This window comes from Schistocerca americana, chromosome X (assembly GCF_021461395.2).
Source record: "Schistocerca americana isolate TAMUIC-IGC-003095 chromosome X, iqSchAmer2.1, whole genome shotgun sequence".
In the NCBI taxonomy this organism is placed as follows: Eukaryota; Metazoa; Arthropoda; class Insecta; order Orthoptera; family Acrididae; genus Schistocerca; species Schistocerca americana.
Window position 1 is genome coordinate 576018787 of NC_060130.1, and position 13905 is coordinate 576032691.

The following is a 13905-nucleotide window of genomic DNA, read 5'->3' on the forward strand; positions in this document are numbered from 1 at the left end:
AACACTAAAATTACTGGATGAGACGTGATTTTTCGTAAGATTGAGAAGCAAAGAGCTTCTAAACGTTTGTGTGCCAGTATTCTTAGCTGCTTTTATAAAATCAACACAAAGAGCAGGCTGAAGGGATATCTGAGACTCGTCTCACTCTGTTTATAGTTCTGCCTGCGAATCCTGTATGACGACACTAATATTCATCAGCATGTACATGAGCAAAATTTGTGGTTGTAAACACATTCAGTAGCGGGCAAGTAAAAGTTTTCAAAAGGATTTAACTACTCTTCGTATTTTTCTTGTGTAAACAGATCATTACTGAATAATATTCTGTTAAAACTATGAAGATGTGTGTCAATGGTATGAGCGCGAAAAACACCTGACAACATTAGCACAAGTTTAGATATCACTGCAAGTATGGGAGTTAGTATGTTAGTCTTCCAAGATGTAATACTTTTAATAAATAAACACAGTATATACTTTTCACCTTTTTTTAAATAGGTTAGCAGAACATGCTTATACTTCAGCCAGATTACATACACATCCACTGTCAGTGATTAAATATATCCACAGCGGATAAGTGTAAAAATGAGTTCTATGAAAAAATACTTTTTATGAATAAATCATGGACATGCTCTTTCAGGAACTGTTTCTTTGCTTCCTAGTAAGTTTCACACGGATTCCATCTTTCGGCCGTAGAATAAGTTCTCCTGTAAGCTTAATGTCCTCAGGTTTCTCAAGAGACTCTATTCTGAAAGATCTTAAAACAGTTGACAGCACAATCTTCTCCTCCATTAATGCAAATTTCTGACCTGGAATGAGAGAAGTAAAACAGTTATATACGAATAATTAAAAACGGTTGACAGTACTGAAGTGAACTCGATTAATTTCTTACCTATGCAATTTCTAGGACCTGCACTAAATGGCAAGTAAGCAAATGGATGGCGTCCCTGAATTTTGTCAGGAGTAAAACGGTCTGGATCAAACTTGTATGGTTCTGGATATAGTTCTGGATTCAAGTGCATGAATAAAGGCATCACGACACAGTGTGTGCCGGCCGGAAGTTTATATCCATCTGAAAAGAAGTGAAAAACACTGATTAACTCACTAATTTGTTTAAAATGGACAGTCAGTGTGCTCCCTGCCGCCGTTGGATAAGCAACTGAGCAGCAAGTCGTATACTCCTAGCTCACTCGTTTGTTACATAGTTTAATTCTTAATTTCTTTGCGTGTTTTTGGTACTTGCATTGTTTAATTCACAAATTTCGGGCGTATTATAGTATTTGAGAGTTGTAGCATCGCGTTTTAGTACCTGAATAGTGTAAATTCGCGTAGTCGTTTGTCTACTGTTTTGTTTTGAACGGCCAGTGTCGGTTGGTCGCAGTCAGTGTGCTCCCTGCCGCCGTTGGATAAGCAGCTGAGCAGCAAGTCGTATACTCCTAGCTCACTCGTTTGTTACATAGTTTAAGTCTTAATTTCTTTGCGTGTTTTTGGTTCTTGCATTGTTTAATTCATAAATTTCGGGCGTATTATAGTATTTGAGAGTGTAGCATCGTGTTTTAGTACCTGAATAGTGTAATTTCGCTTAGTCTCCTTCGCCCGCATCTCGTGGTCGTGCGGTAGCGTTCTCGCTTCCCACGCCCGGGTTCCCGGGTTCGATTCCCGGCGGGGTCAGGGATTTTCTCTGCCTCGTGATGGCTGGGTGTTGTGTGCTGTCCTTAGGTTAGTTAGGTTTAAGTAGTTCTAAGTTCTAGGGGACTTATGACCACAGCAGTTGAGTCCCATAGTGCTCAGAGCCATTTGAACCATTTGAACTTAGTCTCCTTCCGCCGCTGAGCAGTGTCAGCAGTGCGCAAGTAGCAGCATTACTGCATTTACTAGGCAATCTTGTATTTTAATAACCGTTTAAATTTTGTCGATTTGTTTGCGCTCTCTGTAGATTAGTTCAGACGTTCTTTGCAAAACAGTTTTTAGCATGGATAGGGACTGCAACTGCTGTGTTCGGATGCAGGCTGAGTTGGCATCCCTTCGCTCCCAGCTTCAGGCAGTGTTGGCTTCGGTCACACAGCTTGAGGCTGTTGCCAATGGGCATCACTGTGGGGGTCCGGATGGGGGTTTGTCGGGGACGGCCAGCTCGTCCCACGCATCCCCTGATCGGACTAATACTGTGGTTGCCCGGGATACTGCCCGCATTGAGGCTGATCCCTCACCTGTGGTAGAGTGGGAGGTCGTTTCAAGGTGTGGCAGGGGGCGAAAGACATTCCAGAGGGCTGAACGGAAAGCCTCTCCAGTTTGTCTGACGAACCGGTTTCAGGCTCTGTCTCAGGCTGATACTGATCTTCGGCCTGACATGGCTGCTTGTCCTGTTCCAGAGGTTGCCCCTCAGTCTGCAAGATCCGGGCAGTCGCAGAGGGTGGGCTTACTGGTAGTTGGGAGCTCCAACGTCAGGCGCGTAATGGGGCCCCTTAGGGAAATGGCAGCAAGAGAGGGGAAGAAAACCAATGTGCACTCCGTGTGCATACCGGGGGGAGTCATTCCAGATGTGGAAAGGGTCCTTCCGGATGCCATGAAGGGTACAGGGTGCACCCATCTGCAGGTGGTCGCTCATGTCGGCACCAATGATGTGTGTCGCTATGGATCGGAGGAAATCCTCTCTGATTTGGTGAAGACTGCCAGTCTCGCTAGCGGGATGAAAGCAGAGCTCACCATCTGCAGCATCGTCGACAGGACTGACTGCGGACCTTTGGTACAGAGCCGAGTGGAGGGTCTGAATCAGAGGCTGAGACGGTTCTGCGACCGTGTGGGCTGCAGATTCCTCGACTTGCGCCATAGGGTGGTGGGGTTTCGGGTTCCGCTGGATAGGTCAGGAGTCCACTACACGCAACAAGCGGCTACACGGGTAGCAGGGGTTGTGTGGCGTGGGCTGGGCGGTTTTTTAGGTTAGATGGCCTTGGGCAAGTACAGAAAGGGCAACAGCCTCAACGGGTGCGGGGCAAAGTCAGGACATGCGGGGACCAAGCAGCAATCGGTATTGTAATTGTCAACTGTCGAAGCTGCGTTGGTAAAGTACCGGAACTTCAAGCGCTGATAGAAAGCACCGAAGCTGAAATCGTTATAGGTACAGAAAGCTGGCTTAAGCCAGAGATAAATTCTGCCGAAATTTTTACAAAGGTACAGACGGTGTTTAGAAAGGATAGATTGCATGCAACCGGTGGTGGAGTGTTCATCGCTGTTAGTAGTAGTTTATCCTGTAGTGAAGTAGAAGTGGATAGTTCCTGTGAATTATTATGGGTGGAGGTTACACTAAACAACCGAACTAGGTTAATAATTGGCTCCTTTTACCGACCTCCCGACTCAGCAGCATTAGTGGCAGAACAACTGAGAGAAAATTTGGAATACATTGCACATAAATTTTCTCAGCATGTTATAGTCTTAGGTGGAGATTTCAATTTACCAGATATAGACTGGGACACTCAGATGTTTAGGACGGGTGGTAGGGACAGAGCATCGAGTGACATTATACTGAGTCCACTATCCGAAAATTACCTCGAGCAATTAAACAGAGAACCGACTCGTGGAGATAACATATTGGACCTACTGATAACAAACAGACCCGAACTTTTCGACTCTGTATGTACAGAACAGGGAATCAGTGATCATAAGACCGTTGCAGCATCCCTGAATATGGAAGTTAATAGGAATATAAAAAAAGGGAGGAAGGTTTATCTGTTTAGCAAGAGTAATAGAAGGCAGATTTCAGACTACCTAACAGATCAAAACGAAAATTTCTGTTCCGACACTGACAATGTTGAGTGTTTATGGAAAAAGTTCAAGGCAATCGTAAAATGCGTTTTAGACAGGTACGTGCCGAGTTTAACTGTGAGGGACGGGAAAAACCCACCGTGGTACAACAACAAAGTTAGGAAACTACTGCGAAAGCAAAGAGAGCTCCACTCCAAGTTTAAACGCAGCCAGAACCTCTCAGACAAACAGAAGCTAAACGATGTCAAAGTTAGCGTAAGGAGGGCTATGCGTGAAGCGTTCATTGAATTCGAAAGTAAAATTCTATGTACCGACTTGACAGAAAATCCTAGGAAGTTCTGGTCTTACGTTAAATCAGTAAATGGCTCGAAACAGCATATCCAGACACTACGGGATGATGATGGCATTGAAACAGAGGATGACACGCGTAAAGCTGAAATACTAAACACCTTCTTCCAAAGCTGTTTCACAGAGGAAGACCGCACTGCAGTTCCTTCTCTAAATCCTCGCACAAACGAAAAAATGGCTGACATCGAAATAAGTGTCCAAGGAATAGAAAAGCAACTGGAATCACTCAATAGAGGAAAGTCCACTGGACCTGACGGGATACCAATTCGATTCTACACAGAGTACGCGAAAGAACTTGCCCCCCTTCTAACAGCCGTGTACCGCAAGTCTCTAGAGGAACGGAGGGTTCCAAATGATTGGAAAAGAGCACAGATAGTCCCAGTCTTCAAGAAGGGTCGTCGAGCAGATGCGCAAAACTATAGACCTATATCTCTTACGTCGATCTCTTGTAGAATTTTAGAACATGTTTTTTGCTCGCGTATCATGTCATTTCTGGAAACCCAGAATCTACTATGTAGGAATCAACATGGATTCCGGAAACAGCGATCGTGTGAGACCCAACTCGCCTTATTTGTTCATGACACCCAGAAAATATTAGATACAGGCTCCCAGGTAGATGCTATTTTTCTTGACTTCCGGAAGGCGTTCGATACAGTTCCGCACTGTCGCCTGATAAACAAAGTAAGAGCCTACGGAATATCAGACCAGCTGTGTGGCTGGATTGAAGAGTTTTTAGCAAACAGAACACAGCATGTTGTTATCAACGGAGAGACGTCTACAGACGTTAAAGTAACCTCTGGCGTGCCACAGGGGAGTGTTATGGGACCATTGCTTTTCACAATATATATAAATGACTTAGTAGATAGTGTCGGAAGTTCCATGCGGCTTTTCGCGGATGATGCTGTAGTATACAGAGAAGTTGCTGCATTAGAAAATTGTAGCGAAATACAGGAAGATCTGCAGCGGATAGGCACTTGGTGCAGGGAGTGGCAACTGACCCTTAACATAGACAAATGTAATGTATTGCGAATACATAGAAAGAAGGATCCTTTATTGTATGATTATATGATAGCGGAACAAACACTGGTAGCAGTTACTTCTGTAAAATATCTGGGAGTATGCGTACGGAACGATTTGAAGTGGAATGATCATATAAAATTAATTGTTGGTAAGGCGGGTACCAGGTTGAGATTCATTGGGAGAGTGCTTAGAAAATGTAGTCCATCAACAAAGGAGGTGGCTTACAAAACACTCGTTCGACCTATACTTGAGTATTGCTCATCAGTGTGGGATCCGTACCAGGTCGGGTTGACGGAGGAGATAGAGAAGATCCAAAGAAGAGCGGCGCGTTTCGTCACCGGGTTATTTGGTAACTGTGATAGCGTTACGGAGATGTTTAATAAACTCAAGTGGCAGACTCTGCAAGAGAGGCGCTCTGCATCGCGGTGTAGCTTGCTCGCCAGGTTTCGAGAGGGTGCGTTTCTGGATGAGGTATCGAATATATTGCTTCCCCCTACTTATACTTCCCGAGGAGATCACGAATGTAAAATTAGAGAGATTAGAGGGCGCACGGAGGCTTTCAGGCAGTCGTTCTTCCCGCGAACCATACGCGACTGGAACAGGAAAGGGAGGTAATGACAGTGGCACGTAAAGTGCCCTCCGCCACACACCGTTGGGTGGCTTGCGGAGTATCAATGTAGATGTAGATGTAGATGTTAATAGCTCAAAAGTTTTGTGAAGCACTGAGGTAAATCAAGGGCATGGACTAAACGCATTAATCCATTTTCTAGTAGCCCAGTCATAGCATTACAGACTTTTATTGCAGAATATTCTTTGTTGTAAATTATACTGAAAGTATTGCATAATATACTGACCGCTGACGGCCAAAGACCTGTAGCAATATCGTCATCATCGCTTGTAACGTTCATTTGAGCTTTCCACGATGATGCAGTATTTGAACACTGCAGACCCATTTGCTTGATGCATATTCCGTCGCCGTCCTCGTCCCACTTTTCACACGGATTCTGAAATTATAACAGTCACAAGCATACACACGGGCACATACGTACTCACACACTCAAAACGATTTAAGCTCATAACGAAGGTAGCTGATTCACATCAAGTACTTACACCTACAATGACTTCATCGTTAATCAGTCTTTCATATCTATACATTTATATTTGTTATGAGGTTAAATTGATTTGAGTGTGCGAGTACATGAGTTCCCGTGTGTGTGCTTGTGACTATTATAATTTCAGAAACAGTGTGAAGAGTGTGACGAGGACGGCGACGGAATATATTCCCCCTTCAACAAAGATTTGCCAGAAAATTGTGGTCTGGTATTGTTCACGACCATGTATCTGCTGTGTTCAAATACCACAGATGTTTCATTATCGTAAAAAGCTCAACTAAACGTTAAGAGCGATGATGACGATCGTTGTGTTAAATCAAATTGCTTGTTTGCTGACTGTTTAGGAGAGCGAGCAGAGGTTGTAATATTTATAAACGATGTTGTTTGGCGTTTCTGTGCGGTGTGTACGAAGATGCGTGGCATCTCGATGTCGCCCCATTTGGATACGTTTACAAACACACACACAGACACACAAACATACACACATACAGAGAGAGAGAGATAGAGAGAGGGAGGGAGGGAGGGAGAGAACGTTTAAGAAAACAAGAGGAAGACTGAAGTTCAAAAAATGGTTCAAATGGCTCTGAGCACTATGGGACATAACATCTCAGGTCATCAGTCCCCCTAGAACTTAGAACTACTTAAACCTAACTAACCTAAGGACATCACATACATCCATGCCCGAGGCAGGATTCGAACCTGCGACCGTAGCAGTCCCGCGGTTCCGGACTGAAGCGCCTAGAACCGCACGGCCACTCTGGCCAGCTCTAAAAACAACATTATTTGGAAGTATCATGTGAGTTTTAAAGGAGTTTTGCTATTTGGGGAGCAAAATAACTGATGATGGTCGTAGCAGTAAAATATCAAAAATCAAGACGTAGCAGAAAAACATCGAAAATCGACCGTAGCTGCGGATAAGAACGAGTATAAACATTGCATTTGAAGTTCGTACATAAGAAACATAAGTGCTATTACTAAAAAATGCTTGTGGAGTGTTTTTACAAATCCACCTTCATAGGCGGACCATGAACATATAGATAAGGATGTCGGCACAAACCGTAATTACTCACGAAATATTGTTACGCAACAAAATTACAGCGGAAATTTAGGTTTTGTTAACTTTTCCAATTATCTACACCAGAAGAAATCATGTTGTAGGAAATGGCATTTTATCCCAGCAATTAATGAAATTCCAAGCCTAACCATTAATCAATGCAAAAGACCACAAAATGCAAAACAATATTTAGGCTTTATTTTCACTCACAAGTGTTAGAATGAAAATTTAGTATTTTCAGATTTCAATAAATTTTTATACACAGTTGCCGATAGCACAGATATGCTGAAACATAGTTGGGTAACAAAATTAGCTTAAGAAAAATGTCTGATTAGCAATAGCAGGCGGATGTCAATCCTATAATTTGTTCTCCTAACACGCTTGTTGTTTGAGCATCGAAAACCAAAGAATTATGGCTTCCCACATCTTGACGATACACATTTGACAGAGGATAGGTACAGAAGAGGTTTCACCAAATTTCTTCACATATGCTAAATGTGGTGTCACCGCCAGACACCACACTTGCTAGGTGGTAGCCTTTAAATCGGCCGCGGTCCGTTAGTATACGTCGGACCCGCGTGTCGCCACTATCAGTGATTGCAGACCGAGCGCCGCCACACGGCAGGTCTAGAGAGACTTCCTAGCACTCGCCCCAGTTGTACAGCCGACTTTGCTAGCGATGGTTCACTGACAAATTACGCTCTCATTTGCCGAGACGATAGTTAGCATAGCCTTCAGCTACGTCATTTGCTACGACCTAGTAAGGCGCCATTACCAGTTACTATTGATGCTGTAAAACATGTACCGTCAAGAGCGATGTTCACCTATTATGGATTAAAGTTACGTATTCCAGTCGTTACGTACGTTCTTTGCTACTATAAATTCCTAGTCCTGTTCCAGACCTCACGCCAGCCTGCGTGAGCTTAAACGCGTGCCTTTCGGCTTCCTCCTAGTGGATTAGCTGTCTTGCCAGTCCACAACACTAAGATATACCAGAGCTCTAAATCTAATGATTTGCACATAAGTATAAAATATAAATTAGCAATTAATTAATTATTAAGTATACCACTGAGAGGTTTGGTTGTATGCCACGTCATCGGCTAGCTACTGATGATGGTTCCAGAAACAATCATCTGTTTTCCAGAATGAGTCTAGGAAAAAGTCTAACCGTTAACTTACGGGCACCGGCACAGAAACGAAACCTGCAAATGCTATTTTGAAGGAATACATTGCCAAACTGCTGAATGGTGTTCTCCAGCGTGTAATTAAACTCCAAGATGATGGTTGTACACGGGTTGCAAAACAATTATTAATAAAAAATTTAAGATAAAAAGAAATAATTCCATTTCTGCCAGAAATGTCGCACGTACACCGCTTCCCCGCTAGAGATCTATGCAGGTCTTCAAACAAATGATCTTCAGAAAAGGTCAGACATGACGGTGAAACGTTTTGAATTAGAAAATTCTGAGGCAGTTCATATGTTCCTGCTTCAACAAAGATTTACTATAAAATTGTGGTCTGGTATTGTTCACGACCATCTGATTGGGCTTTATCTACTAACTTACGCTCTTTGTGGAGGGATTTACCTTATCTTTCTCTGCGGTTTAGTATAAAAAACCTTTACAGTTCCAGCATGACCGGGCCCCACCACACTTTGTCGTGGACGTCAGAGAACATTTAGACAATGTTTTCACCAGTTGTTGGATCGTTAGAGGTGGGCCAATGCGGTGATCATCACGTTCTTTCGGCCTCACTCCTACGGATCTCTTTTTGTGGGAGTGATGAAACATTTGGTGTACAACACCCCGATTGATACTGCAGAAGAGCTGACCTCCCGTTTTCCTGAAGCTGCAGCCATTATTTGTGAATCACTAAGTGTGTTAGACAATCATTATCACGCAGATGCCAGTTGTGCATTAATTTAAACGGATGAATCAGAGGACATTTTCAGCAATACTTCTAAAACAATAGTCATCACGCGGTAGTTTCAACGCCGTCTTTGAACACCACCCACGGCAACACCTTCGTGAACCACTACCGGGGAAACGGTGCACCTATTACATTTTCGTCATGTAGGAAAGTGTTTCCTGTTTCTCCTCTACATCTTCTGTAGTTTTTCATACGCAGTTGTTCCGAATTAAAGAAAAAAACCTTTCATTCATTGCCTAACATCCCATGATCCACCCAACAAAATTTAAGTAGCTTGCCATCCAAGGAACTTTCCAGAGATAATAAACATTTATCACTGACCAAGTATGAACTTCATACTCAGAACTAGAGTTGCAGTCAACCAAAACTATTGTTCGGTAGTTTTGGTAGGTTGGTTTGGGGAAGGAGACCAGACAGTGTGGTCATCGGTCTCATCAGATTAGGGAAGGATTGGGAAGGAAGTCGGCCGTGCCCTTTCAGAGGAACCATCCCGGCATTTGCCTGGAGTGATTTAGGGAAATCACGGAAAACCTAAATCAGCATGGCCGGACGCGGGATTGAACCGTCGTCCTCCCGAATGCGAGTCCAGTGTCTAACCACTGCGCCACCCCGCTCGGTGGGTAGTTTTGGCACAGTACATCAATGACGTAGTAATTGGAGGGATTACCAGAAGTATTGGTAGCACTGGTAGGGAAACAAACATAAACAAATATGTGAGAGAGAAACTGGGAGTCAACCACTTCTCCTTGTTTCTTGTTTGTTTGTTTTGCACATAATTAGAGCCGCACATCGTACAGCTTTAGCCGATTATCTATTGTATCCTTACAAAATATAAGCTGTAGTTTATAGGTAACAACAATCAGTTGATGGTGTACCTTCTGCGCTTTCATGTAAGGAAAGCAATTACTTTTGATGCAAGAAAAATTTACGTGCACGAACATTAAAAAATTTATATAATTACTGTTGTTACTTTGTACTCAACAGAAAGTTCTCCATCATGATCAAAGACAAGAGTTTCCTCGTATTATTGATAAGTGCGAAAACAGTTTATAAGTAACGTGAACGTGTTTTATGTAAGCTCGGCAAAACAATGAAGCGAAGTTGGACATGTTTCTCTTTTGTGGCTCTATTACATAACCTTTTTTTGAGGAAATTGCGTTTTTAGCGCCGTATAACTAGTCTGGTTTCGTTTTCTTATTTTTACTACAACATTCCTCTGTTACACATTACAAATCAACAATTTTTCCATAAAACTTGAATTTAACATTGACAGTTTCAATTTTGCTATAAGTGCTGTATATTTTTAAGTAACAGACAGGATGATAACTTTGTAGAAAAGAAATGTTCCGTAAGTTAAGCGGTCCTTTATACATCCTCAGTCAGTTTCTAGACAGTTCACCGTTTCTGGTTTCTAGAGGAATCCAGTAAGACATTTATCGCATACGCGAACAAAGGGATCGAAATGAGGTAACGCCGGGTAGGTGTGCAGCAAACCTAACGTACAAGTAACTTGGTTAGGATCTTAATTAACGAAGGCTACTACGAAAACTACCTTAGTCTACGCTTACTAACGATAATCTTTAGTAGCCTACGGTAGTTTTGCAACTATACTCAGAACTATGATGAGAACGCAATCCAACAGCAACACCTACAAGGAGAGGAGGAAACGAAATAAAACTTCACGAGTTAAGAGGCTAAGTGATGTTACTCCAGTGACTACAAAACTGAGCGTATTTACAAAGTACCTAGGAGTACGCGTCCACTTATCGCTATGACGCTGCATTTCCTGCGGGCCCGCATCTCGTGGTCGTGCGGTAGCGTTCTCGCTTCCCACGCCCGGGTTCCCGGGCTCGATTCCCGGCGGGGTCAGGGATTTTCTCTGCCTCGTGATGGCTGGGTGTTGTGTGCTGTCCTTAGGTTAGTTAGGTTTAAGTAGTTCTAAGTTCTAGGGGACTGATGACCATAGATGTTAAGTCCCATAGTGCTCAGAGCCATTTGAACCATTTCCTACGGCCTTGATGCATGTACTGATTCGGTTCGGAAGCGTGTCATAAAGCCGTTGTATCCTCTCCTGAGGCAAACTGGCTCACAACTGTTGTAACTGGTCATTGACGTCCTGGATACTGTCACTGGGATGGAGTTGACGTCAAAGCTGGCCCCACACATGTTCTGTCAGAGACAGATCTGAGAATCTTGCAGGCCAATGGATCACCTCAACATTACGCAGACAGTTCATAGAGGCATGTGCTATGTGTAAAAGAGCAATGTCTTGTAAAAGAAAATGCACCGCAATACTGTTCCACGAGAGGTAACACTTGAGGACGTAGGATATCCACGATGTACCGTCGTCCCCTCAGTTACTACAAACCGCGACTCGAAATCATAACCAATGGCTCCTCACACCTACTCTAGGAGTAACACCGCTGTGCCTCTCCGAAACACTCCATCGTTTCCGCTGACGATGGTCGTCTAGGGTAGTGCAGAACGTGATTCATCGGTGATGTCTTTCATCAACAGTCATCTTTCCCGATCATGGCATCACTCCACACACAGTCATTTGCACTGTAGTGTTGACGGCAACCAACGCATGGGACAGTAATTCCCAAGTCCGTGTGCTGCTAGTCTCTGACCAATGGTGAGGAATGACAGAGAATGTTGCAGGAAGTCCGTTACTTGTTCTCGGATGGCAGGTGCAACTGTAAAGAGGTTAACATGTGCTTGGTGCACAGTATGACGATCCTTCCTTGTGGAGGTCAGGCGTGGTTTACCGGAAGCTTGAAGACTGATGACTACATAAACGAGACCAACACTAATGCACTCCAGTGGCCGTTCTACCTGTCACAGAGAAATGCAACTCTAACTATATACATACCAGCCGATGGGCTGTATGTGTAAGATGTTACATTGATATCCGACCACACGTTCTGGGTGCTTCACTTTTTTGTCAGGCCTGTATATGTTACGTATGTGATGAATATTGAATGCCTGGTTCCTACCACCGATATTTTTAGTCACACTTTATGTATCACCTATGTGCAGGGGCTAGTATTCTGAGGATAACACTGAATGCAGAAGAACTCTGAACATTGTGTCTACCTGTAGTTTTATGGTACACGGAACTGTGAAGTTTCTACCAATTGTTGTATGTCCCTGTAGTGAGTCTGAATTGCTGGAAGTCTCAGTTGAAAACAGCATTGGACTGAGATGTGAAATACTTCGCTAAATATTGAGTTTAGGAGGAGTCAATAACAAATCTGTCACATTGTGCGTGATGGTAGAAGGGTATGACACATGGTACTAACATTTCCATACGTCTCGTTTGCTAGTAGGGAATCGGAGTGCATAGCACGGATGTTAGTGCTGCAGTGCTGGTACGTTATCTTGATGTTGCCTCTCCAGTCATTCAGTACTGTGGAATACACTTGTATGCTTGCATAAAACATCTGAATCTGAACTAGAGAAAATACGCTGGGAACTGTTGGAAATGCCTCACTTCCGTTGCAGTATTCACGCACGTCTCCAAAACACAATGAGGTGGATGCTTAAAAACGCAATAACAGGTCTAAAACAGATGAGATAAAATGGAACGCAATGGCATGAGACGTACAGAAATGTTCAGCGGTATCGTCCGTAAGTCTCGCAACAAGTCAAGCGAAGATTGAAAAATGTGTGTCAACAGCTAAATATGTTTTGCATTGAGTAGCAGCGCACGCTGCTGTAACTTCTGTTGGGTGGACCTGGTGAAGATGAGTTGAAATTCTATTGCTTTTTCGCCGGCCGGAGTAGCCGAGCGGTTCTAGGCGCTTCAGTCTGGAACCGCGCGACCGCTACGGTCGCAGGTTCGAATCCTGCCTCGGGCATGGATGTGTGTGATGTCCTTAGGTTAGTTAGGTTTAAGTAGTTCTAAGTTCTAGGGGACTGATGACCTCAGCAGTTAAGTTCCATAGTGCTCAGAGCCATTTTCTATTGCTTTTTCGTGCTGTTTATTCTCTGATACCATTGGTCAGAAGTGCAAATTAAATCGCTTCGTCATTTCAGCAGGTAGAGATAGATGAAAGTAGGAATGTTTTTAGAAAATGCCGTCAGTCAAGGCAGAACTATGAAGGACGAGCGAAAAGATTTCGTTTGAGAGTGGTGCTGCAGCATACAACGTAACGTGACTAGGATGCGAGTGTATAAGCACCGATATGTAGGAATAGGATTCGTGTGGCATATGTGTCTCTTAAACGAGTGTGCGGTAAATGCGGAAACGTGAACTGCAGCGACGTTAGTACCAAATACATCCAAACAGGGCCAATGTTCTGTTACTCTTTTCTTGGCTACCGGAGGACAAACACTGGTAGACATCCGTCGGAGAATGAAGAATGTGTACGGGGCAGCATGTCTGCCGAAAATCTCGATTGTGGGATGGTGCCCCAACCTTGAAGGTTCGACGATTCCTGTCGGATGAGGATGCGCAGCAGGCAGTTACGGGCTTCTACAGGCAGCAGGACACGGTGTTATAACGAACGGGTATCTTGAACCTGGTGCGTCGGTGTTATGATTACCTCAATGCTCATGGAAATTCTGTCTGATTTGCATACCGATTCTGGACTCCAGGGCCTTCGAACGGCCGGCCGGAGTGGCCGAGCGGTTAAAGGCGCTACAGTCTGGAACCGCACGACCGCTACGGTCGCAGGTTCGAATCCT

At 43.8% G+C, this 13905-nt stretch overlaps 1 protein-coding gene across 1 annotated transcript in view; it reads right to left on the reverse strand.

The window, feature by feature from the left end:
• Positions 1-468: 468 nt before the first annotated feature.
• Positions 469-13905, reverse strand: part of LOC124555122 (cytochrome P450 4c3-like) — a 189288-nt gene continuing 175851 nt past the window's right edge. The window contains exons 11-12 of the mRNA XM_047128927.1: positions 887-1066; positions 469-803 (exon numbers count right to left, since the gene is read on the reverse strand). Coding sequence (XP_046984883.1) covers positions 631-803; positions 887-1066 — 353 coding nt within the window. The 3' untranslated portion in view covers positions 469-630. The remainder of the gene's footprint in view (positions 804-886; positions 1067-13905) is intronic.